Raw genomic sequence first — 26,986 nt, forward strand, 5'->3', positions numbered from 1 at the left:
ACAATGTAATGAGGATCCAATTCTGGGCCCCCTCTCTCCCTGGGCCCGGGACAAGTGACCCCTTTGATGCTGTTTCAGTGGATATGCTAAAAAGCAGCATCTAAAACTGCATTTGAGCCTCTCATGCAGAAGACTGAGAGCAATGCAATCCGTGGTGTAGTCTACGTAGAACGCGGGTATACGGAGTACACCCACTTCTAAATTTCAGGGATTTCAGTATATCCACTTAAAATTGATTGATCCATTGTTTTGAATAGCACAAATATATACAGTATACCCACTTCAAAAAATGCTCAAATATACAGTATACCCACCATAAAAAAGTAGACTACACCACTGAATGCAATGCAATGCACTACATGCCTTGCTTCCATGACAACTGAACACATTTCTTCTATGTTTTTCTTGATCTCAATATCGACACTTCAACTGCTTCATTGACGTCATCGAAGGATGTGTCAACATGAGAATGTGAGAGGATGAGGAGGGAAGGAAGATGCTAAAGAAGCAAGACTTGGGTTTCTTTCCAATATTTTGGGTGCATCCCAATATGTGACCTTGCCTCCTCCACTTGTGCTTGTCTCCTCGTCCCGCCTCCTGGCCCCTCCTCCGTGGAGAAAACGATAAAGTTTCCCAGCTGTCAGCCTCGCCACAACAACTTTTGGGAGACTTCTCCCCTTTCAACATCCCGATTGGAAATGAGAAAATTACCTTTCCATTTAACGTTTGCCGAGATATTGAATTAAACTTCTGTTGTCAATGACGTCTGTGCTTGATCCCTCCATCCTTCCTGGATGTCTCAACTTACAACCTTCTTCCCACATCAAGCCATTGGAAATGCTAGACTTAAAAAAAAAAAGATTTTCTGTTTTTGGTCTTTTTCGACTTTATTTTGATAGGACAGTGTGATAGGTGGACAGGAAGCGAATTGGGAGAGAGACGGGGAGGGGTCATCAAAGGATCCGGACCGGTAATCAAACCCGGGTCCGCCGCATGGCAGTCGAGTGCCCTACCGGTTGGCCATGGCAGGGCCGGAAATGCAAGACTTACATTTGAATCCAAATCCGAGGGGAATTTCAAATGGGAGAGATGGCCGATAAATATGGTGCAGTACAAGGCCAGTGCTAGGCATAGAAGGACAAGGCAGTTGCCTATAAGGCATCAAATCCTGCTCACAGAGCAAACTCTGGGCAGTAATGGGTAAGCGATTAGGGCGTCAGACTTGTAGCCCAAAGGTTGCTGGTTCGACTCCCGACCCGCCAGATTGGTGGGGGGAGTAATTAATAAGTACTCTCCTCCATCCTGCTCCATGACTGTGGTACCCTGAGCATGGTACCGTCTCGCAGCACTGCTCCCTTGGGGCGCCATTGGGGGCTGCCTCCCTGCACGAGTGAGGCATGAATGTAATTTCGTTGTGTGCAGTGTGCACTTGTGTGCAGTGGAGTGCTGTGTCACAATGACAATGGGAGTTGGAGTTTCCCAGTTGGGCCTTCACTTTCACTTTCAAATGGGGGTGCCCGAAAGTCCCAAAGAATTATGATGTCAAGCGAAAAAAAAAAAATTACATTGAAAATGGTTATTATGGTCACTAAATTAGCTGTGTTTGGTCGCATGTATGAGTTTGTTCAGGGGGTATTTACCTAGGACACCAAATTGAGAGCCAGCCCTGCAGCACAATATGCATGAACCCAGGCAAGTGTACCACACAAGTATCTTAAATTTGTACACAAATGCTTTGGGGCTGAACAGCCACACAGTCAAAATTGCTAATGATTCCATCACTTTTGTTGTAAAGCAAAGAAAAGTGAAAGAAAGACCCGCTGGAAGACTCCATTGCCAGTGTGACACAGAACTCTGTGGCATACAGTGCACAGAAAAAACATAACATTTAAGCCTCATTGGTGCAGGGGGGGTGAAGCACGCTTGGCACGCTGAGCTCTGTTTGAGATTGTGTCATGTTCCTTTGAGTTTGCATTTTGTGACCAAAAAAGCCAACAAATCAAAACGTACAGCTATATGGATCAATATAACTGATAGGGGTACTCAATGGCTTGGTGGTTGTGTTTCAACATTTGGGTATCGGTAGAAATGTCAGTATTTTAACAAAAAAGAAAGAAAATAAAATAAAAACAGCTAGCCTAGAAACCCATGTTTTTTCTTATTTTTTAAATAGGCCTACTGGTCTTGATCAAAGAACACCTTATTATATGACTTATCATTGGGCAGTCATGGGTGAGCGGTTAGGGCGTCAGACTTGCATCCCAGAGGTTGCCGGTTCAACTCTCGACCCGCCAGGTTGGTGGGGGGAGTAATCAACCAGTGCTCTCCCCCATCCTCCTCCATGACTGAGGTACCCTGAGCATGGTACCGTCCCACCGCACTGCTCCCCATGGGGTGCCACTGAGGGCTGCCCCCTTGCACGGGTGAGGCATAAATGCAATTTCGTTGTGTGCAGTGTGCAGTGTTCACTTGTGTGCTGTGGAGTGCTGTGTCACAATGACAATGGGAGTTGGAGTTTCCCAATGGGCTTTCACTTTCACTTCCATTTACCAGCTTACTCTGCCATATTGCATACATTATTGGCTAAATAAATATACATAGTATGAATATTTTCATATAGCATTCTTTGTTTGAACATTTTCAGATAGCCTATGCTTCAGAGGAGTAAAAATTAGGCTATAATTTGGGCAACATAAACACTAATTCACAATCCATTCATGTCTACCTATTTTTACTTGCAGCCTCCGCTGAAGCCTGCATTAAAATGTTACATCAAACTGACAGAGATCAATTCGCTGGTCAGTCAGTCTCAAGAACCTGTATCTGCTGACTTCAGCATTAGAGCTCTATACGCTCTCTGGTAGCATGTCATTTTTCCGACACTCAATGGTGCGTCGGAAAAATGAGCGGACCCCACGCTCTCTAGCCTACTTTAGGCTATGCGTTCAAGTTCAGTTCAACTGTGACTCACTTTACCGTCTGGCAAGACTGTGGTTGTTGTCTGAAAAAAATGCTAATTTCCAGGTAAGCCATAGCCTACAAGCGACATAGCTTTTACAACCTACAAAGAACCCGCTGTAAATGGACAACACACATTGTTTCAGACCGTTTGCAGAATATTATTAAATCATCGCATGCATTCCTGTAGGCTACTCACAAACAACGGGCAGATGTTAATGCCATAATTAACCATAGCATACAAGCTACCAGAAAATGTTTAAACTTCAATTTAAACACTACAAAATAAAGTTGCAAATATACGACGTTGTCAGACATAATTACATTTTCTGAGATGGAAACATTGTTCCGAGTTACCGGAAGTTGTCCAGTCTCTTGACCCTATCCATGGTGCTGAATATCGTGGATATCGTATCGATATAACGCACTGTATCCTACTGCATAAACCAAACAATAAAAACAAACGAATAGGCCCAATACTGCCACCCGTCGCTGACATCAGCTAGTTCTAGTTCTGAAGCCAAGAAGATCAGACACGTGCTCGATGTGATTGGAAAACACATGGATGAGCATGCAGTGTTCACTCGCGCATCTGGTTTCCTATTCGTCAGACTCAAGCTATCCTAATAGGCTACTACAGAAGACCCTGCCCAGCTAGACAGAATGGAAAGTTATGACAGAGCAAAAAACATGAAACACGAATATAAACATTCATAATTTAACCGCCGTTTCACTGACTTTTTAGAACTGCAACGGTTGGCAGTTCGTATTTTATGACCACAAACGTTTGACCTGCGTTTGACCACAATTAATTGTAGATATACATCGCTGACGACACGAGGGAGAACACCTTTCCCTAATCTTAGTCATTAAGGCTAATCTACTAAAAGGGTATAAGTAGACCAGCAGTTAGCAGTTAACGGCAATGCGTGAAAAAAATCATTTTGTCAACTCAACCATGGCATTTTCTCTGGTAAGTGTTGCGCACACGACGAAGACAGTTGGAAAGTTGTATCAGCTCCCACTCTGAATAAATAACATGGTAGACTTCCGCAACTTTTCAGACAGCTGAGATTTCTTGAGCTTTAAGTTCGATGTCATTGTCCTTTCAGTCCATTTTGTGCGTCAAAGTTAACGAAGTGTCACCGTGGTAGGATGACAAAGCTTAATTCTAAGTGATTTTGAATGTAATGTAGTACTAGGCCTACTTGAATTAACAGTGGTCTATATTTGTGTTGAATTTTTCGTTTACAGAGAGACGACCCTAGCATCCTCAACAGATGGGATTCTGAGGCCACAGCAATGTCTTCGTGCAGTAATGCCAATATTTTCCGCAGAATGAATAGCATGCTGGGCAACTCTTTGGACCTTACTGGTGTGTGCAACACACCCGGTAGCAGGGGAAGGCGTGACCCTATGTTTGGTAGGATCAATTGCATACCTAATATTATTTGTATCGGCACAGTCCTGTCGACATGGTGGTTTTCGAGTGTATTATAGTTGTGGACACTGTATATGTGCTGTTGCCACAGATTTTAATGTGACCTTCTTTTGTAAGCAGCCTTTGTTGTACAACAAGTTCAGAATAGCTGAATCATGCTGCACCACTGCAGGCCTCCAGCAATGCAGTACATGAGATGAGTGTACGGAATCTTGCCAGAGGCTTAGACGGGTTGAGTTCTGTCTGCGTTTTCTCCCCACCTTGCTCATTTTTCTGATTCTGTCTTACTACACTTGCTGACTCATTCATAAATTCAAAAGCTCAAGTTACTGCAGCTTTAAACATCCAATCCTTGCTGTACTCATCTCCCGTTAATGATGCCTGAAGTTCCCTTAGTTTATTTCAGCAACATGACTTGCCCCTCTTAACCATAACTTAACCATAAATAACCTCTTAACCATTATGAGCACACTGACTCAAGTCATATGAAGGAACATCAGACACATAGCCAGTGTCGTACAGTCAATGTAGTAAACAATGCTGCGCCACAGTCAGGCTATGGTTAACAGGGGAGTGCCTGCCTGCCTGCCTGCCTCCCTCCCAGCCACGCAGGCTGATACAAAGCCACTATGATGGTGCTGCCTCTCCCTGCACGGCCCACCCCCCCCTCCTCTTCTCCGCTCCGTTCCACTCTGCCCGGCTCTGGCTGAAGTTGCTGAATTGTGGCTGTGTCAGTTGGCCACTCTCCAGTGTGGGATTGCAGTGAGGGGGGGGCTGGCAGCGTGATTTGCACAGCCCTCGGCTTCTGATCAGTCAGCTGCTTCTCTCAGTGCGAGCGTCATTGAGAGCGGCAGTGAACAGGCAGAGGCTGGCCTGCTGTAGGGCTGCTGTACGTGTCTGCCTTGTGGTTATCCAGCCTGCCTCCCTCCCTCCCTCCCTCCTTCGCTGCTATGGCTATTGCATAGTCGTCGATCCCTCCTATTCTAGCTTGTAGCACTCTGCTTCTTGCACTTTCCTTTCCTTTCCTTCCTTCCCATCTGCTGTGTCATCCTGATTCTCTCTCTCTCTCTCTCTCTCTCTCTCTCTCTCTCTCTCTCTCTCTCTCTCTCTCTCTCTCTCTCTCTCTCTCTCTCTCTCTCTCTCTCTCTCTCTCTCTCTCTCTCTCTCTCTCTCTCTCTCTCTCTCTCTCTGAAAGGAAAGTGCTGGAGCCGGTTGCCTGCCTGCCTGCCCGTGTCGAAACAGACGTTCCGCTTGTTTTGTTTCAGCCGGAGAATTTGACAGGAATTTTCATTTGGTGTCGCACGCAGCTGCCAGCGGTGGCGAGTATGGGGAGAGGAGGGCCAGTGGGGTGATGTCATTAGCAGCAGGGTGTGAGTGCATCAGCACCTGGGTCACATGCTGGGTGGGTCTGAGACGCAGAGCAAGCGAGAGGGAGAGAGGGATGCGTGCCAGAGGCAGCCACTGCACTCGCCGCTGGCTCAGGTCTGGCTCGGCTGACTCTCCGGCAGTGCTGAAGTGAGGGAGGGAGACGAGCACACGGCGAGGTTTATTTTTATCAGGGGGTTTTAGTCAGACAGCCAGCTTTTTTCCTCCCTCCCTCCTCAGCCACCTACCCTCCCTCTCCCCCTTTCTCTCTTCCTCTCTTGCTCCTTCCTCTCTCTCTTATGGCCCACAGCTGATGACGAGCTCCTTAACTCTCTTATCTCTACTTTCTCTTCCTCCTCCTCTTCCTCCGCAGACCGGCAGGACAACGACTTTGCTGCCGCGCAGGGTAGGATGCTTTTCCCCAACAACAGCCAGGAACCACCACGGAGGCTGCCCGACATCAATGACCTGGGCCTGGGCCTGCAGTCCCTCAACCTATCTGTGTGGGACCGCCCATGGAGCAACCAGGAGAACGAGACAGTGCCTCAGTCCAACTCCTCTGGTATGCAGTCTGGTTCACCTCTTTGCAACTTGTAGTATTCTGTGTATTCAGCCATGCTGTATTGGGCTAGATTGCCATTTGGGTGTGTCTTGTATTTCAGATGTGCTAGAATGTTCTGTATAATTCTAGAATGTTCTGACCCATTGTTTTTGTGCTGGGACGTTCGTAGTTTTATTTTATGCTGGAGAGTGATATTGCCATGTCAGGAGACCAGCGTGATGTAACGAGGCATTGTCCTTATGAGACTTCTGTTGAGATATTGTGTACAATGTCTCCCTTGTTTTGCTGGTCACTTGGAGCTACGGTTCAGGATTTAAGAGGATATTGGGGGACGTTTGGGTTGGCACAGAGGGCAGCTGTGCTTTTGTTTTAAAACAGCGACCTGGAATGATTCCTTGGACTCCCAGACCTCATATCGCCCCTGTAGTATACATGAGATTAGTGCTTTTCAGACTTTCACTTTGGTCATGCAGGCGGAAATCCATTAATCATTTCAATGAATGTCTGCCGGGTCAGTCTGGCCGCATTACCGGCACTTTCCATGACTGGAGGGTGTAATATTTTGACTGGGCATGATTGTATCCAATAACAAGCAGGCTGTTTTGAACATGTGGTTGCATTGTTCACAGCTGATCTCACAGGGAGTCGCATGCAAGCCCACTGTCGAAGCCAGCCCCCCCATACCTCTTGTGTGGTCTGTTGGCAGCGCTGGGGGTGGGGGATAAAATGCTGAGTAAACCATGCCACTCTGGGGCATAAAACCTTAAATTAGGGATGCAAAGTCTGATTCTAACTTTTTGTAGCTTGTATATTTAATTTTGGGAATAATGCCTAGTGTCATTAATATATACATCCCCTCCAATTTAGTACCCAGGTTCCCTTCCTGACGAAGGTCTTTCAGCCAAAGTGTGCGTAGCTTACTAGCTTGTATATTTTGTTTTGGGAATAATGCCTTAAATGTTTGCTGCTCATTAATGTAATAAATCCCTTCAATTTAGTACACGAGTTCTCTTCCTGGCATAGGTCTTTTGGCCAAAGCACATCGTAGCATTTTGATCCTACTTCACCTGCAAACTTAAAATGCCTTTTATGTTATGGGTAATCAGTGTGCCATGGTACTTTATTTTTTTTTGCAGTGTTGGGATTGCTTGGAAGCCCTCTCAACCAGCTGCGCAAGAAGCCAATGGACTACCACCACGTGAGCGAGGCCATGGCTGGCCAGCAGGACTTCCTGGAGAAGTTCCCTGGCATGGCCCGCATGAACCCCCGCCTGGACACCCGCACCTACCTGGACTCCCGCTCCAGCAGCCCCGTCGACTCCGAGACCAGTGGCTTCAGCTCCAGCTCTGACCACCTGACTGACCTGCTTGTGAGTAGTATGGTCCTCCATCCTCCTTTGGCCAACTTGAGCCCATTTATACACATGTGGGTGTGTTTATTAGAGCAGTACGGTAGAGTATGCCATTTTGGTCATTTGTTTTCAAAGTGTTTGCTGCCCATTCACAAATGTGATGCTATGAATAGTAAGTAATAAACTAATTTACTGGTGTGACCAAAGTACAATGGGGGTCGGCAGCTAAGGCTGTTTGTTTCTGGGAATTCAAAATGGCAAACATGAAGACCCAGATTTTAATTTATGAAGGGCCAATTCCCAGGTTATAATGAATACTTAAAAATTGACTGGTTGTGGAAGTATGTGAATGAGAAGCATACATTTTGGAAATGGACCACTATAAAAATGACACTTGTCTTTTGTGGAATCAAGAAAAGTCTCCAAAATGCTGTTATCAGTGGAGTAACTATTGGAGAAACGGGTTCAGCTCCAACTGTAACCACCTGTCCAACCTACTGGTGAGCCTACTACAATATGGGCCTGTTTACGTGCATACGTAGATCTCGTCATTGAATGGAAAACTTGTTTAGAAAACAAAACAAAACCGACTGAATCCAGTGTTAACATGTGCTAACACTGTTAGCATCTTGAAAACTGCCTTGTGGAGATTCTAAAACGCTAATCATTTGAGTTTGCTAGAACTGAGCTCGTAAAGACAAATCCATTAACAAAACTATTACAATTCTGATGTATGTGACTGGGGCTCAAGGTTGTCCCATATTGTTCACTCTTGTTCATCGTGCTGAATTTTATTTACAGAAACAATGTTTCGGCCAGTGTGGCCTCAAGTTTTTTTGAGACGAAAGGCCACACTGGCCGAAACGTTGTTTCTGTAAATAAAATTCAGCGCGATGAACAAGTGTGCGGCATCTTCCCCTCTGAAAGTGAACTTGTACCCGCTACCGGCACCTCGAAACCTCTGGTGTGCGTTGGTTTCCTCTTCCAAAAATGTCCCATATTGTTACCCGTGTCTGACTGCCATTTTACTTGCTAATGATTTGGTTCTGCTGTGCTTTGCTTTGCTGCAGTCCTCTCTGCGGATTTCACCTCCCCTGAACTTCGTGATGTCCAATATGCAAAAGGACCATCTGAAGCTGGCTCTGGGTCATCGGCTGGACCAGGACAGCTCTCCGCTCACCCCCCCTCCCAGCGCTTCTCCAGTGGGGGCCCTGGCCAAGCGCTGGCCCGGGGCGTCCGTCTGGCCCAGCCTGGACCGCATGGACACCGCAGAGGACACGTTTAGCATCGAGCGGGAGGCCAGACTCCACAGACAAGCTGCCGGTGAGGGAGCCCATTGACACTTCTGAATATGCTTCATTTTTGGGGGGGGTCGGGGTCTTTTTGGGCTTTATTATTACAGGACAGCATGAGGGTAGACATGAAATGATTGGGAGAGAGAGAGATGGGGCAGGGCAGGGAAATGACCCCGGCCGGACTCGAACCGGTGTCCCCGTGGGCAATGTAAGACCAAATATGGGGGGCTTGGCACGTTGCGCCACAGCACCCCCTGAATATGCATAGTTTTTGGAAGAATTAACAGTGAGGCCATTGGATTATGCCTTGTTTTCCGAGGAGGGTTTGATTTCAGAGCCACGGTAGTGAATAGTCGTGTTTTTTCTTTGATATAGTCGTTTCTTGTCTTGCATTATTTAAGTGTAAAATGGAGCTACAAACAACTCAACACAAGTGAATGGTTAGTTTTTAATCATTTTTATTATCCATGGAGTTCTGTATAATTGTCAAAAATTCAGTGTGATTTTGGTGTTGTGGCTTGGGATGGTGTAAGCATTGATTGATGATACACTCGTCATCGTAGACCTCCAATGAAACACCCTAGTAAAGTTGAACTCAAATCCTCACGAGACTGCGCTCGTACCTAAAGGCAATCTAATCTACCTGTTTGATCTACATAGTACATGACATGCGAGGTGTAGGGGGCCCGCTGGGGAGGAAGAGTTGAAGTGAGGTGTATATTGCAAACATTGTTCAGGGGTGTGGGACAACACATCTACTCAGACGTCAGAACTAGGGCTGTAACGATACTCGACTCATGATTCGATTCGTATCACGATTTTTGACCTACGGTTCGATACACCCCACGATTTCTGAAATGTATCTCATTGGAAGCACTGTAACATGCGTTGTATGGTTGTTTTCTGGACTGAGGGATAACAAAATTGAGAGGGTGTATCAATATAATGCCTCCTTGCATCACGATACAGTATCATGACTGAGTATCACGATTTCTCGGTTCGGTCCAATATCGTTACAGCTCTAGTCAGAACTTTTGGCCAACCAGTTTATGGGTGCACCACTGTGGAGGCGGTATGCCGACCCTTGCAATGATTGACAGTACAATTCCTGCAGTTGCTCATCTCTGATAGTCACATGGTGCCAGTCATGCAACATTTCCATCCCAGAATGCATTGCTGACTATTGTCGCATGCAGCTCAATATCAGGGGTGAAATTTAAGGTTTTTTTTCCCACCACTCACTGTGGCAGGTACATTTTAAAATCTACCAGTTACTCGTCATTTTTACCAGTCAACGCGTTTGGTCAACTATGTCTTTAACACCAGAGTGGAGGACTTATGTGGTAGGGGGTGTGGGGGCCCTCCCCCAGAAAATGTTGTTTTTAGAATCAATCATTCTAATCAATTTTAGGGTGAAGAATGGTAAATCCCATTGGACAAAAAAGCTATTACACCCATTTACAGGTGGACAGGTGTAAGGTTCCAACCCTGCTCAATATCAAATACAGCTATTTTGATTTCAGCGTTAACTGATAGCACAGCGGGTTCTTCTGCTAACTACCCATCTTCTTGTTCCCATTTTTCTCGGTTTTTCCCCACAGCTGTGAATGAGGCCTCGTTTACATGGAGTGGACAACTGCCAGCTAGAAACTACAAGAACCCTGTGTATTCCTGCAAAGTGTTTCTGGGTGGTGTCCCATGGGACATCACAGAGGGTTTGTCCACGCTGTTTGATTGTAACTTTGCTTCTGCACTGTAAGCCAAGATGGCCAATCAATGTTCATTTTGAAAAGGTTTAACCTGAAAGAGATTTGAGTCAATGAAATGTTTTGATTCTTTGGAAGCATGTCATACTTGATTTAAAGTTGTGTAGTTCTGAAATGGCTGAAGTTCCTTCTACCACATTTCTTTGCTTTCTAACGGCATATCTACTGTAGGTGTAATGAATGTGCAGCACAGCTACTGTAGGTGTAATAATGAATGTGAATGCACGTGTCTTACGATCTGTTGCAGTGTTGTCTTTGTGTTTTTAGGGTGGGGTTAATTAAATTGTGGCTCATGAGCATCTGCTATGCATAGCTAGAGTAAAACAGTACTGATATCACCAGTTGGCCAGTGGCCATGTTCATAATGTCAAAAGGTTTTAATGGACCTGCTTTGAAAGGAAGAGCGAATGCATTAACTGCTGTGGCAGTCATTGGAATGCAGTGTTGGATGCCAAAATGGTGGTGAAATGGTTTGGTTTTATTGCTTGGAGGTCAGGTAGACACTGTATATTCTTTTGGTGTTTTATTCAAATGTAAAACAAAATGAAAAGCTCCATATTCAAGTCCTTAAACCTGCCACCAAGATGAAGGGAAACTATTCATGTGATTTGTTTTGTTTTTCTCTCCCTGTGATGCATTTGAACTCTTTCAAAATTGAGTGATTTGCTTGGCTTTGCATTCTCTGGTAACACCCCCATTTATGGACACTACTGTAGTGCAATGATGCAGCAGACTGTTGGATATTGCATGCGTCTTAACCATTTTCTGTTCTGTTTCTCACTTCAGCTGGTCTAAACAACACATTCAGTGGCTTTGGCCCTCTGAGTGTTGAGTGGCCTGGTAAGGATGGCAAGCACCCTCGATGCCCACCCAAAGGTAATATGCCGAAAGGTAATGCAGCGGTATGGTATTTTAATTTCCTTCCTCTCCAAAGCACCCTGGTGACGGTGGTGGGGATTACTCTAAGCGCTAGGTGGCACAGCTGTGGTAAGATGCCAAAAGTTGAACTAAATAATGGTTCTTGGTACTGAAACTAAAATTGATGCTAAAGTGATACTGTACCAGTTTTTGGAAATAAGCTCATATTACGTCTCCCCTTAAGTGAAATGATTGAGTTTTACCATTCTCCTGTACTTTCAACCGTTCTGAGTATGGCAGTGCAAATTTGACCTCCAAGCAAGCAGTTAACTGCTGGCTGGTCTCATAGGACTCTTTTTAGAAGTCTTCATAAGACTTTAAAAAAAAATGTAGGCCCATTGGTCCCACATTGCTTTTACTTTAATGTTTAGGCCCATTAGTCCCACAGCAAAGGGGTCCCACATCACAATGACTTTTAACATTATTTTTTTTTAGGCCCATTGGTCCCACAGCCCAATGGTCCCACAGATTAGGCCCGAGGCCTACAGTGCTGGCCAAAAGTATTGGCACCCCTTCAATTCTGTCAGATGATGCTCAATTTCTTCCAGAAAAAGGAATGAAATGCTTTATTAATATCTTCATTTGTTTGTCTTGCAATGAAAAAACAAGAGAATGAAAGTGAAATGAATGACCATTTTACACAAAACTCCAAAAATGGGCCGGACAGAAGTATTGACACACTCAGCCTAATACTTGGTAGCACAACCTTTTAGACAAAATGATTGTAGGAAACTCATTGATGGTTATCAGAAGTGGTTGTTCGCAAAGCTCTGCTGGAATTTTAGACCATCCTTGAGGTGATTTGAAGGGTGCGTTCTCCACACTGCTGTTTTGAGATCTCTCCATAGGTTTTCTATGGGATTCAGGGGTGGACTCCTACATTATGCTGCAAAATGTGTTGATAGTCTACAGACTTCATAATTCCATGCACATGGTCAAGCAGTCCAGTGCCAGAGGCAGCAAAGCAACCTCAAAACATCAGGGAAACTCTGCCATATTCGACTTTAGGGACCGTGTTCTTTTCTTTGAAGGACTTATTTTTTCCTGCTAACTCAAATGAAAAGAGGAAAAATAAATGGTCTCTTTTTTTTCATTGCAAGACAAACAAATGAAGATTTTAATAACAAAGTATTTGTGATTTGAAATCATTTTCTGGAAGAAATTGAGTATTATCTAACAGAATGGAAGGGGTGCCAATACTTTTGCCAGCACTGTATATGTTCAACTCAATGTTCCCACATTTCTGATTAAACTAATAGCAGAAATGGTGTTTAAGACATTTAACCCTTTACGGCGTGGCCTACACATGTTAAACTTTTTTTATATAATTTCCTCAGCTCAGTTTTTAAGCTTCATTTCCAAAAGTATAAAATCACTTACAACTGCACTGCTACTACTACTAATAACAATATGTCTTTAATGGCTACTCAAATTGGCTTTACACAATGAAAAGTTGTCTATAGAATATCAGTCAGGGGTGGCGCACTTGAACCGTGTCATTCATGCCCCGGTGGTAAGCTGCCATGAGATAAAATATGTGGATATGTGTTCTTAATGTAGTTGAGGAACATTCCCGAGCCTTAATTTGAATAATTTCTTAAAAATCTTAGGAATATGCTGTGGGACCAATGGGCCTAAAGAACAATGTTAAAAGTCTTTGTGATGTGAGGCCCATGGGGTGTGGGACCAATGGGCCTAAAAATGAATGAAAGTCTTAGTGATGTGGGACCATTGGGCCTAATTTTGAAAAAACATTCTTAGCAATGTGGGACCAATGGGCTGTGGGAACATAGAGCTGACCCCGCTTGGGGATGAAATTTGCTTTGTCATTCAGAGAAGTACAGGAGAAAGATGCAACTCTAAGGGAGGTGTAATATGAGCTTATTTCCAAAAATGGTACAGTATCACATAACTCGTCCAATGTGAATGATGTTAATGTAAAATCGTATTGCCTTGTTGTGAATTGACTTGCAAGCCGCGTTGAACAAATATGGCTGCGATAAAGTTGAGCCATCCATTCCAAAACACTGACTTAGTCAATACGACAATACAAATAGAGCATAGGATATTGACTAATCTAAAAGCCATCTCGTATTTGATGACCTGTGTGTTTGGCAGCAATAGACAACTGTCTCTCGTGCCTGTATTCAATAAGTTGTATGTGAAAGGTATACTGTACTCAATAATACCATGCAAAGGTACTTAAGGGGAGGTGTAAAATAAGCCCATTTCCAAAAATGGGACAGTATCACTTTGAGTTAAATAATAGGGTCTTACCGTTGCCCTGTACTTACAACTTTTCACTTGGTAATGGCAGTGCAAATTTTACCTCCAAGCTAGCAGTTAACATTGAGTCCTATGAGACCAGCTGGCGGCTAACTGGTCTCATAGGACTCAGTGATAACTGCTAGCTTGGAGTTAAAATTTGCACTGCCATACCCAGAGAACGGTTGAAAGTATAGGAGAACGGTAAAACCCTATTATTTAACTCAAGGGGAGGTGTAAAATAAGCTCATTTCCAAAAATGGGACAGTACAAAACTTTCAATCCTTAGACTTAAATTGATGGTGTACAAGCACAGACCTTACACACATCACTCGACTGCAATCAACCCCAACACAAGCAGTAGTCAATTAATGCTGTTTCTACTTTGTGTTAGTTGTAATGGAAATGTGGAAACTAGTTTTCTGTAGTACCAGTAGTCATTCTGCTGGCGTAGTTGATGATGCCAACTCATTTTCTAATGAATGGGATATTTGTTACAGTGAAGGTGGCCTGTTTTGAAGAGAAATGAACTTTCTGTATAACGTGTTACTTGATGCTAATGCTGCTTTTTCTGCTGGTAGGGTACGTGTACCTGGTGTTTGACCAGGAGAGGTCTGTGCGTAGCCTGCTGCAAGCCTGCACCCAGGACCTTCTGCACCCCGACGACCTGAGCGAATACTACTTCAAGATGTCCAGCAGAAGAATGCGTAGCAAGGACGTAAGTGCAAGCCCCCCCCCCCCATGTCTGGCTGTTTTTTGCATTTTCTTTTTTCTTTTTCAGCCCTCGGTGTATTGGAGTTTTGGTTGTAATTTGGAGCTTTGGGTTGTTATGAGGTAGCCGTCTTCAAAGTGGGGGCTGGGGATCCCAGCTGGGGGGCTGCAAAGGGGTGCTAGAGGGGCCGCGGCAGGTTGAAAGACAAAATGGGCTCATTAATGCTATAGTTTATTACATTTCCTGCAGTAGCTGCATGAGTTTAGGGGTGCACCGATCCACATAAGGGGGAGGGGGGGGGATCTCACTAGGAGGCTTTGTTTTAAGGGGAGCTAAGTCATTTTTGGTGGCAGGTTTTCAATGGGGTATTTTATTGACTGGCTATCTGGTTATTTCAGTCAAACGCTTTGCTTTGGAATGGTTCAGATGTTTGCAAAAGGCCAACTATTCACTGAATACCTTCCTTGATGGAAATAGTGATGTGGACATGGTTGACCCCTTTAAACATCTCTTGAAGGGTTTCTTAAGCCACCTGCCAAGACCTGTTAATGTTTGTCAATTAAGCAGAGTTGTCAAAAGTAGGGGTGTGCAAAATAATCGTCGAATCGATGCATCGCAATACTTACTTTCACGATACAATGCATCGATTCATGACAAGGTATCGTGATACTTATTTTCTCAATATACTGCATGGATTCATGACAATTGATTATTTGATAACAATAAAATTCTATTTGCCACGGGTTGATTTTGTTCAGTAGAGAGTAGGTAATATTTCTGTTGTGATGTAAGCTCTCTCCCAGATGATAACATGCTTAAATAGAATGAACTGACCTATGAAAGCTACACAGCAACTGACAAATAAGCTGTATTTTACACATTTACTGAAGTAAATATCGCAATGCATCACAGTAGTACATGAATCGCAATGCATCGTGATAGAATCGCATCGTGGCATGTGTATCGTGATGCGCATCGAATCGTGAACCCTTTGCCAATACCCACCCCTAGTCAAAAGTAACAATGACTCAACCAGCGCAGTCAGCTGATTGTAAGCCAAATGAACAGTTCTACTGGTTACTCAGATAAGTTACCTTTGTTGGAAGCAAGTTGGATCAAGTTTGTGGTGGATTCTTGGGTTTTTAATGTTTTGTCAGTAGCGTCAGTTTAGCGATATCATTATTTAAAATGGAGTAAGTGGTGTAACGACTATGTAATATGTGCTGGGGTTATGCTTGCACCATTAATGTACTTTTACTTTTGACATCTGACAATAAATCTGGTTTTAACAAGGTATTTGCCCTTGTTTCCAGTATAGACTGAGTCTTGGCTCCTCAGTAATGTCTTCAGAAAAATCAAACTGTTTGCGGTGCCAGCAGAGGTATTATAGGATGTGTTAATGCAAGTCATTCCAGGACTGCATTAGAATGCAGCTATTGCCTCTTCATACTGCAGTGAGGCGGCCAGTAGCTTATGAGGTCTTGGACCAATGTTATCAGTTCATTCAATCTATGTGCAGTTCAGAGACATTTGATTGGTTTAGCTGACCTAACTTTTTTATATTGTACTCATGTGTGGCCATATGTCATTCTACCTGGAGAAGCCCTGTGTGTGGTCTAAATGCTCTATAATTGTGAAAATTCAAGTCTTTTCGCGGAGTTCTCTGTTAAGAAAAAAATATCCACAATATGTTCCCTTTGCCTTAACAGGTGCAGGTCATCCCGTGGGTGATCTCTGACAGCAACTTCGTGCGGTGCCCCTCCCAGCGTCTGGACCCCAGCAAGACTGTGTTCGTGGGTGCTCTGCATGGCATGCTGAACGCTGAATCTCTGGCCAGTATCATGAACGACCTGTTTGGAGGAGTCCTGTATGCTGGCATCGACACGGACAAGCACAAATATCCCATCGGTAAGGCGACGCAGGGTCTGTTGCAAGGCTTTGACTTGTAAAGAGTGCTTGACTGTAATTATTGAATGAGTAATTTTCTTCCCTCAAGGATCTGGCCGTGTCACGTTCAATAACCAGCGTAGCTACTTGAAGGCAGTCAGTGCCGCGTTTGTGGAGATTAAAACCCCAAAGTTCACCAAGAAGGTACGTTCTGTTAACTACATTGATTGTAAGTGGCTTTTGTTAAAAAGCGTCTGCCTAATGCAAGGACGTAATCATAGCCAACCATCACTGGCAGATGCGAAGTGCACGCTTCTGTTCTGTGCTGAAAAGCTGCTTGTATGCTGAGATTCTCATGTTTTTATTAATGCAGCAAAAAGTGAGTTCTCGGTTGTTCTTATTACTTTTAACTGTGCAGGTTCAAATTGACCCGTATTTGGAGGACTCGATGTGCCAACTCTGCAATCGTCAAACTGGGCCCTTCTTCTGCAGAGACCAGGTACGGTCAGACTTCTTAATGTTTGCAGTGCATGACACGTCTGGATGCAGCCCAGAGGGCTAGGCTAGGCTAACAGTTTTTTCCCCCCCATTATCATATCTTTGCTCTAGTCTTTGCCATTCCAACTCAACATTATATACACACACCCAGTGTGTACTTGTGGTTATCCGAACTAAATTGGAGTACATTAACCCATTGATGCCTGATGTTGTGTTGCGCAACATTGGCCCTGGCGCCTGGAGCTGCATTACGCAACATTCAGGCTCATGAGATTTGCGACAACTTCATTTATGTCAAACAGAGATTTTTAATAAACACATTCTAATGAAAGATGAGGGTCTTAGCTTCTGAACACATAAAAATATGCACTAAGATGCATTTAAACACTGATATTTAGGTTTGTATAGGCTGAGGGGAGCTTTTCTTAAAAAGGGCTCAGGCATTCAGCACCCTTTTTTGCAGGTGCCTTAGGCGTCAATGGGTTAACATTTGACTGAAGCTGGGGACATGCTTGCTGTGTGACTTCAATTACTCACGTGTGAGTGCACATACGTGAAAAAGAGCCATCAGAGCAGTATACACAATAATGGAGAGGTCATGCAGGGCTTGACATTGGTACCTGCCACCTGGTTAAAAATGGGTAACACTTGGCTGTGGCTTGGTATCATTTTAGTCTCACTAGCCACTGTGGCAGGTGACTTGTATAACACGAGTATAACGTGGCTCATTAGCACCTCCTGTGTTTCCCCTTGTTATAGTTGAGTTCAAGAAAGATCATTCAAATTCTATTCGTCTGATATCAACTTGGGGTGTTAAATGAAACTATCTAGTACCTGTACATCACTATTAATGTTCTGAGCTTAGATGCATCATAGTAAAGAAAATGCGTTTTAAAATGCTGACCACAAAACTGTGGTTAGTAGAAAGGCTGAATGGCTAGTGACTCTGGAAAACCACTATCCACTGTTGCCGGTTAGCAAAAAGTTAGTGAAAGGGACACTGTGCAGGAAATGGTCAAAAAAGGTACTGCAACTATGCTGCTCATTGAAATTGGGCTGCCTATTGCCAAATTTGATCATTACATGAAAGTTTACTAAGTAATTAACAAATATTTTCTAGTATGGTCCAAGTAGTCATTTTTGCGGCTAAAAATGGCTATTTTTGGAAATTCAAAATGGCGGACTATGGAGAAGATCCCCCTTTTCATGTATGAGAAGTGCAAATTTTCCAGTCATATTGAATACTTAGAATTTGACGGTGGTGGTAAGTATTCATGAAAAAGGTAACATTAGTGAAAGGGCAGCATGAATTCTGGAAATAAACAACTAAAAATCTCACACAGTGTCCCTTTAAGTTCTGGTATCATGTAAGGGACAGATGGCCAACATGGCTTGTTTGTACAGGCAACCGCAACATGGAAGTGCAGAAGATCGGTAGGATATTGGCTCTGTCAATTTTGCTTTTTAAGCATGCATCTGTGTACCTTGTGTGTGGTGCTCGATGGCACGAAAAAGTGACATAAAATACAGCTGACGTGTGTGTTTGCATGCATAGTTTGCATAAAGCGTGTCCATGGCCTTAAAAGGGGCCAGGTAGGATTAAAAGTTGAATTAATCACGGTCCTGAGTCAGCCTATGCTTATTCGAGTCATTAGTAAGTGAATGATGGATATCGCGACCACTTCCACGGTCCGCTGTCAGAAAACCCCACATGCAACTTTTGACGGCGTCGGACCGAGCGAGTGTCGTGAGAAACACTTCATTTGAAACATCGCTTTACATACTCTAATCAGATTTGTATCAACTACTGGCATTCCGTGATTAAAAGCAGTCTCAGTTCATTTGAACAGCATTTTCATTACGGTGTAGATTGAGACAGGCATGCCACGAACACCGCAAATGACGTCATCCTACCTTGTGCCTCTTTAAAGATTACGTTTTGAGGCTGAAGGCAATGATTGACTTGACAATTGAGTAGCCATACTCCTGACAGTTATACGAATGGTCCACCAGTCATGGCACATATTACCTCAGATAAGATGTACATTTAAACCTCAGCTTTCAGATTCTGAACTGTAGTCAACAACTGTCATTAGTTTTGCATTTAGTTTTAGTTTGTTGTTGGCCACAATGCATCATTAGTCTCTGTGCCCATGTTGTTGCCGTTTCTAGAGTCTCCATGCATCATTGGTTTCTTTTAATGCGTCCTCCAGAAATGCTTCACTAGTTTGTTGTCGTTTTTTTTAATGTGTCCTTCTCCAGGACCCCGTTTCTCGAAAGCATTGTTGCTAACCAATTAGCAACTTACTAGGTTTCCAATGGGAAATTGCATTGCAAGCAAGTTGCTAACTAAGTTGCCAACAATGTTGTCGAGAAACGCACCCCTGAAATGCTTCATTAGTTTGTTGTTTGTTTTTAATGCCTCCTCCTCCAGAAATGCTTCATTAGTTAGTTTGTTTTTAATGCCGCCTCCTCCTCCAGAGATGCTTCATTAGTTAGTTGTTTGTTTTTAATGCCTCCTCCTCCTCCTCCAGAACTGCTTCAAGTACTTCTGCCGCTCCTGCTGGCACTGGCAGCACTCCATGGAGGTGCTGAGTAACCACCGCCCCCTGATGCGCAACCAGAAGAGCCGCGACTCCAGCTAAAGCATCGGCAAAGGGGCGGCGGCGAAGCTTACTGGCCCGGGACGGACGGGACGGCGCCAAAAAACCCACGGAGCAGAGCACGAGTGCTGGCCAGCGCCCCACCCGCGTGGGGAACCAACCGCACTCCCACCAGGATACAGGACACGGGGATCCAACACTGTAGAAGGTTCACTTATTGCACTTGCTACTTTTTTGTGGATTTTCTTTTTTTTTGGCTTGTTCACAATGGCACTATGCACAGGGTTTTTGAAATTTTAAAAGTTTCTTCTTCGAAAAGTTAGAGCTCGTCTCCAACAGTGAAGTGATTAAAGTATAGAAGTCCTCAGGGTCCCATAGATGGATGTTGGAGACTTCAGGCCATGGTTCAGATTTTTGTTTTTGTTTTGAAAGCTTTTTTTTCCTTTTATTTAATTTACTTTCATTTAATTTTTGGTGAGTTCATCATTAGAATGTCATTGCCTTTCACTTTGGCCAATGCCATACAGTGCCTTTAGATTTTTGTTTCCCCTCCCCTCATTGCTAGTTGGCTGCTTTTTTTGTTTTTCCCTGTGCAGCCGACTAGCGTTTTTTACTTTGAAATGCTACTACGTAATTGAAGCCCAACTGTCATTTTCCGGACATTTTTACGCAGTTTTTTACTAATTTTTACACAGGTTTTAAGTCATGACATGATAACTTTGAACAGAACCCCCCCTACCTGGCAGCATTTTAATTTATCCCTCAGCTTGTCAACTAGATATGATGCAAATAGGCAATTTCTTGGTGTTTTTTGTTTTTTTTCCTGATGACCTGTTTGATTGAATTAATTCAGTAGTTTTTTGCAATGTACTGCTATTAAATCTCACCATGACAGTTTTGCGATGTTTCTCACCGCCTGGCATCGCTTTAACTGGGTTTTAGTCATTTTGGGATCAATTTCAATTTGCAAAGTCTGATACTGAAATGGCCATCGATCATTTTTGAATGCACATAGTTTTATTGTTGCACTTTTTAATTTGCACTTTGGAGAACGGGGTGACTGGTTTTTAAACACATTTGTTTTGTACATCAGCAGGTACTGTCATGGGCTTTTAACGTAACCCCAGACAGAAAGAGCTGCTTGTTGAATGTAGAACGTTGTACTTTGCTGGGAACGTATAGGGAGCCAGGGCAGACCAAAATGCAGCATCCTTCCCCCTACCTCCCTCCCTCCCTCCCCTCCACCTGAAACAACCCCCTCTGTTATTCCTTTGAGATGTATGTTCGAGATCAGCTGTGCCAAAGATGGTGTCATTTTTCCAATCATGTCACCCCCCCTCCCCTCCCCTCACTTGTTCCCCTCCTCCTCCTCCTCCCCCTCCATTGTCCCATGCTGAGCTTGTTGGCCAGCCCAACTGCTGCTTTTTAGAGATTTGACCGTCTACCTCATTGTGGTCTGCAATGTCTGCTGCCTTTACTTACAAGTGTGAAGTATTACTGTTCAGATTGGGCACAATAAAGGTGTTAAGCATTCATCCGTTTCTGCTTCTGGCTGTTATTACTTTTCTGTTGAGCTTTTTTCTTTTTTTCTCTTGTCTTGGTACAATATGTATTTTACTGTATGAAGGTGTTCAGGTTCAAGTGGAATGTTTGGTCTTGAGGGATTCCCAATGGTGAGGCAAGTTGCCTCCTAGGACCCAAGTATTCTTTTTAATCAAGAATTTCGCACGTTTCTGAAAGGTCCCTATTTAATTTGACAAACTTGTGTTGTGGTAGTGTCCTAAGTCATGCCATCTCTGCCAGTCACATGATCAATAGCCAAACCACTCCTTGATCAAATGCCATGTTGACCAAGGCAATGGGACATTTCTTACCCTTGCTGTATCTTAAGGTATGACTTAAAACTAAACGATTGACCAATTTCAAATGTGAAAAGATCCAACTAGTTCATGGAGGGTGCCTGCATTTTTCTTGTCTGACCACAAGGTGGTGGCAGTGCAGCATATTTATCTGTTGCCCACGGAGCAATTTCTTCTGGCCTGCAGAGCCTTTACAAGAAATGCAACTTTTAAATCCACAATGCAAAGCGGCATGGTCTCCTTACATCATTAAAATCAAGACAGTACTTGAAGTGTTGAGATTAACCAAGTTGGCCAACGCGGGAACCTGTCTTTTTCTAAATACCCTTCATTACAAAATGCAGGCTTTAAATGGCAAACGGGTCATGTGTCCCTTCGTTCAATATTCTAAACCCAATGTGGCCCTTCGGGCAAAATAATGGTTCCCCCCTACTCTAGTCAGTATGGTCCGCACATGCATACTGTATGTGTGCTGATTCTGATGGGACACCTTCTTTCTGTAACAGTCTGATTGCCAACTTTAGCTGCAATTAATCACTCCGCTTAGGGCTTTTGTATGTATTCCAGTGCATCAATAGAATTGTCAATGGTGATAACAGCATTGGACTTTAAACCAGGATCGTCAAGTGGGATTTATTTTTTCCCAGAAATGGATCTGGTTTTGCACCATCTGGTGGTGACAAAACAAAATTGCAACCAAGAGATGTCAGATGGCTATAGAGTAATTGGAGTAATCTTCCATCAAAACCTGAGGTTACGGTGTGCTTACTGATAAGAATGCAAATCCTGAGTTCTGTTATCGTGTGTGTTTTCCAAGTATGCATATCTGTTACATTGACAACTTTGTGAGTCCCTTGAAGTGGACATGTGCCAAGAACCTCTGATCACAAAACTTTGAAATCATTTTAGGTCCCTGCTCTGAAGCCATCATTGATGGATGCGTCTCAGAGCTGGAATGGTCACTTCAGATTCTGCCTTGTCATTATCCAGTCCTCTCTATATTACACCGCCTTGCATCATACCGTTGCCAGGCTGCAATTGCATTTACTCTGCTGCTATAGAATTCCTCTAAGTGGATATTGAAATCTCACCAAGGGGCATCCCATCTCTGAATGCAATTTGCCCGTCTGGCTCATTGAATTCTTCCTGTAAGGCCGTGGCTGGCTGGCGCTCTACTTTTTTTTTCCCCACTTATGGTCTGTCTGTGGATCTCGTCTCTCCCTCAGGCCTTCCTTTGTTTCCACGGTAGTTATATGGTTCTAGAACATTGCAGAGATGGCCAACAAACGGTGGCAGCAAATGGACTAGTCTTACAGATGATGGCACAAAAGCAATGGGAAGTAATGTTGCAGAATATCCAGCAGACTCTACTGTTCAGTCATTCCTGCTCTGAGCTGTGGCTTACGTAATCGCTCTGCAAATCCTGAAGCGATCTGTCTCGCTGGCCGGTTTTCATACAATGGCGGTCTTGGCGGTAGCTGAGGCCTGAGACATTTTGTTTGTATGGATGTCTATTGGCAATTATCTTCTTGCCAATACAGTGTCTGTAGAGCCCTAAGGCCATTTCCCTTCAAATTTGATGTCAATACTCAGGTTACTTTTAAATAATCCAAATGTTTTGGATAGTCAAATTTCACGGATGCCATGGCTCCATTTATCTCATAGGGTATGATGAGTTTAAGGAAGAATATTGTTTGAGTGTACGATACCAAATGGGAAATGACATTTGCTCTCTAAGCCTAAACCTAAAAAGTAATCTTGTATGGGGCATATAACCCCAGCATAGTGATCTAAAGCAGTGGTTCTTAACCTGGCGTGCAGGCACCCCTTGGGGATACGCCAGATATTCCAGGGGGTGCACGGAATTTTGTTGAGGTTGTGACCAAAACTCGGCTTGCGAACATTATAATTAGGTAAAATCAAAACTAGAGATGCACCGGATCCTGATTTTTAGGATCCTGCCGGATACCGGATCCACTGCTTAAGATCCTGCCGGATCCGGAACCGGCTACTGGATCCTACGAAAGGGTTGAAACACATAGCCTACTCGCACACGTGGGCCCTTTTTACTACGTTGGCTCAAACTATTTTTTAGACTCATTGGGTTACTGCCACACTGCCTGCACTGGCCGCTTCCAAAGTTCTTTCTCTCCATGCTGCAATTGGGGTTATGAAAGACTGACTGAAAAACCTCGGTTAGAGATGCAACAGATCCTGATTTTTAGGTAACTACCGGATCCACTGCTTAAGATCCTGCTGGACCCGGATCCTGTGAAAAACCCTATTATCCTGCCGGATCCAGAAACGGATCCTGTGCATCTCTAATCAAAACCAAATGAATACATGTTTTGGTCCCCATGTAAAGGCATTAAGATATTGATTAGTGTCTCAAGCAAGAATCATTGTAATTGATCACTTCAATCCTATTTCAGTGCACATACACATGTAGAAGTTTAGGTTGGGGGTCCGCGGCTTGTCTTTGGCACAGGTAAGGGTTTAAGAAACCTTTTAGAACCACTGATGTAAAGGATGTGTACTTTTGAGTATTCATGACTAAGAGAAGACATTGGCTCATTCTGAAATTCATTGTGTGAAACCACCCTGTTTACATGACTTTGGGCTTAAAGGAGAAGTCCAGTTTTTTTAACATTAAGGCCATTTTCTGAGTGGTCTGCAATGTTTTAGAGTCCCCCTCACCGTTTATTTCATGATTGCTGCAGTCTCTGTTATTTGGCTGATTTGGATTTGATCTCAAACAGCTTTAGAATGGCCGCCTATGGGCACCTGCAACTCTGTTCTTAAAATCACCTTTAACATTTGTTTTGAAGAATATGCAACTCAGCAAGTGTTCAGCAGTATTCACTGGTGTTCCTTAGCAATTTTTGTAGCGAAATATGGCATCTGTCGTGTTTTATGTGCGTTTTATGTAGCAATTTGTAAGATAAGTTTCACTTTCACTTTCACTTTCTTTCACAAAATGGCAAATAAAAAAATGACAGAAGCCATATTTCGCCTTGAAACTTGTTAGGGACTGCTTGTGAACACCCCTAACCATTTTGTGAGCTGAAGACTTTCGAAAACAAATGTTTAAGGTGATTTTAAGAACAGAGTTGCAGGTGCTCATAGACGACCATTCTAAAGCTGGTTGAGATCAAATCCAATTCCATAAAGAACCACCAATGCACATACAGGAAAAAAATCCAGACACATAACCGCATTTGTGCTTTGAAGAGCATCTTAAAGATTGATCTGTGTTTAACCGGATAACACCGCACTCTCGATTAAAAGGTGCCAAACATAAAGAAAAACTGTGTAAAATTGAAATAAAAATGTCTGCACACTTAAATCCCCTTTGTGTTCTTTTTAATAATAGGCCAAGCTTTCGGTCTACTGACCTTCCTCAGGGCTCAGTTACAAATGGAACATACACACATACAAAAGAGCATCTTAAAGATTGATAAAATGTATTATTTCCACACCAAGCCATGTTTGCTTACTCCATTCGTCAACGTGCCAGCTTCAAGGCTGTTTTTGTGTAGGCCTTTGTCTGCACGCCTAAAGGACATCACAGAGGAACACAAAGATGGCTCCATCTCCAATCTCCATCGAGGAAGTGGCCCCTATACCCCACGCCGCCCACACCATCCCAACCCTCATGCTCTCTCACTTGTTTGTAAACTTTTACCAATGGGAGGAAATGGGGGCTCTCGTGCCAAAGGTCACTTGTGCCTCATTGATGGAGAGCCCCAGCTGAGGACGCCCACCCCCCCCAATAAATGAGCGTGGGAATCAGGATGGGGGTGGTGTGTGTGTGTGTGTTTGAAAAGAGGGACAGAGACAAGCTTGGCTCAGCTCTCCATTTCTCTCTCTCTCTCTGAAGAGGGGCCATCTTTCTTCATCGCTCTCTCTCTCTCTCTCTCTCTCTCTCTCTCTCTCTCTCTCTCTCTCTCTCTCTCTCTCTCTCTCTCTCTCTCCATCTCTCTCTCTCTCTGAAGAGGGGCCATCTCTATCTTCATCTCTCTCTCTCTCTCTCTCTCTCTCTTTCTCTCTCTCTCTCTCTGAAAAGGGGCTCTCTCTCTCTCTCTCTCTCTCTCTCTCTCTCTCTCTCTCTCTCTCTCTCTCTCTCTCTCTCTGAAGAGGGGCCATCCCGGGCTCAGCATGCGAGTCCGCTTGTAGCCCCCCCAAAGCTCCGTCGCCAGCCCAGTGCTCTGATGGGAGTGATCTGGGGACTCTCGTTGGGGTTCTCACCACCGATTTACGGCTCTCTGTGTGTAAGGCAGGGGCCATGCTACATGGACCTCTCTCTCTCTCTCTCTCCCTCTCTCTCTCTCTCTCTCTCTCTCTCTCTCTCTCTCTCTCTCTCTCTCTCCCTCTCTCTCTCTCTCTCTCTCTCTCTCTCTCTCTCTCTCTCTCTCTCTCTGATATGTGTTTAAGGTTTATGTTACATGGTGCATCACTGAGGGGTCACTCCTCTTTCTGTCACAATTATAAATATAGTTTGCAGCCATCATTATGCAATCCGTTTCCTCCCCTAATAAATATCTCATTCTTTCTGTGTCATTAAGTTTGCTAAATTTAGGGTGTAAGTGTTCAAATTGTGGGTAAAATATTGATCGAATATCTTTGTAATGGGAGCAGCTTGTGAGAAAGTGCAGTTCAGACTCTATTTCGTCGCTATTACAGTAAACACATAGCCTATTATCTTCTGGTACCCATGTCTGTCTGTGTTTGCCTGTCTCTATGGATAAATTATGGTTGCTAGGCCTGTATTTTGTTATTGTGCGCCTCAATTTTGTGTCTTTTAGTGTCAAGTCTCTCTCTCTCTCTTACGCTCACAAGGTACAATACACAGGCTGATATTCTAGAACTTTTCAACTGGGAAACAAACAAAAAAACTAACAAATAAAAAATGAAACATTAGAGAGGACCATAACTTACCTTCCATAGCGTACTATGCGACGGACTTGACCTACCGGCCTAGTTATTCCAAGGATCTTCCCAAGCATGTGTTAGGGAGTAAGCACTCACAGTGGTTACAGCCACAATCTCCAACAATCAAGAAGTTTATAGTATAGAAAATGTAAAAAAGCGTTTTTACATTTAAAAATGGAGTCTTTTGTTTGGAAGTGGAGGAGAGTTGTTTTACATTTTCATTTAATACAGTATTTTTTTCTTTTTCTATTCCTTGTTTGAATTTGTGCAATTGTTTTGTATGACTGCAGTTTGAAAATGAAAAATAAAAAGAAGTTAAAAAAAAAAGAAAGAGGAGATGAGGAATGGAGAGAGCGCACACACACACACACACACACACACACACACACACACACACACACACACACACACACACACACACACACACACACACACACACACACACACACACACACACACACACACACACACACACACATACACGTACAGCACACGGGAGTGTGTCTATGTTCCCACAGCCCATTGGTCCCACATTACTAAGACTTTTAACATATTTTAGGCCCATTGGTATCAC

At 43.7% G+C, this 26,986-nt stretch overlaps 1 protein-coding gene across 2 annotated transcripts; it reads left to right on the forward strand.

Moving 5' to 3' along the window:
• Positions 1-3,888: 3,888 nt before the first annotated feature.
• Positions 3,889-21,154, forward strand: cpeb1b (cytoplasmic polyadenylation element binding protein 1b). Of its 2 annotated transcripts, none has more exons than XM_063187958.1 (12): positions 3,889-3,931; positions 4,213-4,381; positions 6,138-6,326; positions 7,463-7,695; positions 8,748-9,000; positions 10,574-10,687; positions 11,525-11,629; positions 14,503-14,639; positions 16,343-16,541; positions 16,630-16,724; positions 16,939-17,019; positions 19,553-21,154. In XM_063187958.1, exons 1-12 carry the CDS (start codon positions 3,917-3,919, stop codon positions 19,661-19,663), a joined length of 1,701 nt encoding a protein of 566 aa, XP_063044028.1. In that variant the 5' UTR covers positions 3,889-3,916; the 3' UTR covers positions 19,664-21,154. The 2 variants fall into 2 exon arrangements, with proteins under 2 accessions (XP_063044028.1, XP_063044029.1); XM_063187959.1 differs by having other exon boundaries at positions 11,525-11,614.
• The last annotated feature ends 5,832 nt before the right edge of the window (positions 21,155-26,986 follow it).

This window comes from Engraulis encrasicolus, chromosome 22 (genome assembly GCF_034702125.1).
Source record: "Engraulis encrasicolus isolate BLACKSEA-1 chromosome 22, IST_EnEncr_1.0, whole genome shotgun sequence".
Classification (NCBI taxonomy): domain Eukaryota; kingdom Metazoa; phylum Chordata; class Actinopteri; order Clupeiformes; family Engraulidae; genus Engraulis; species Engraulis encrasicolus.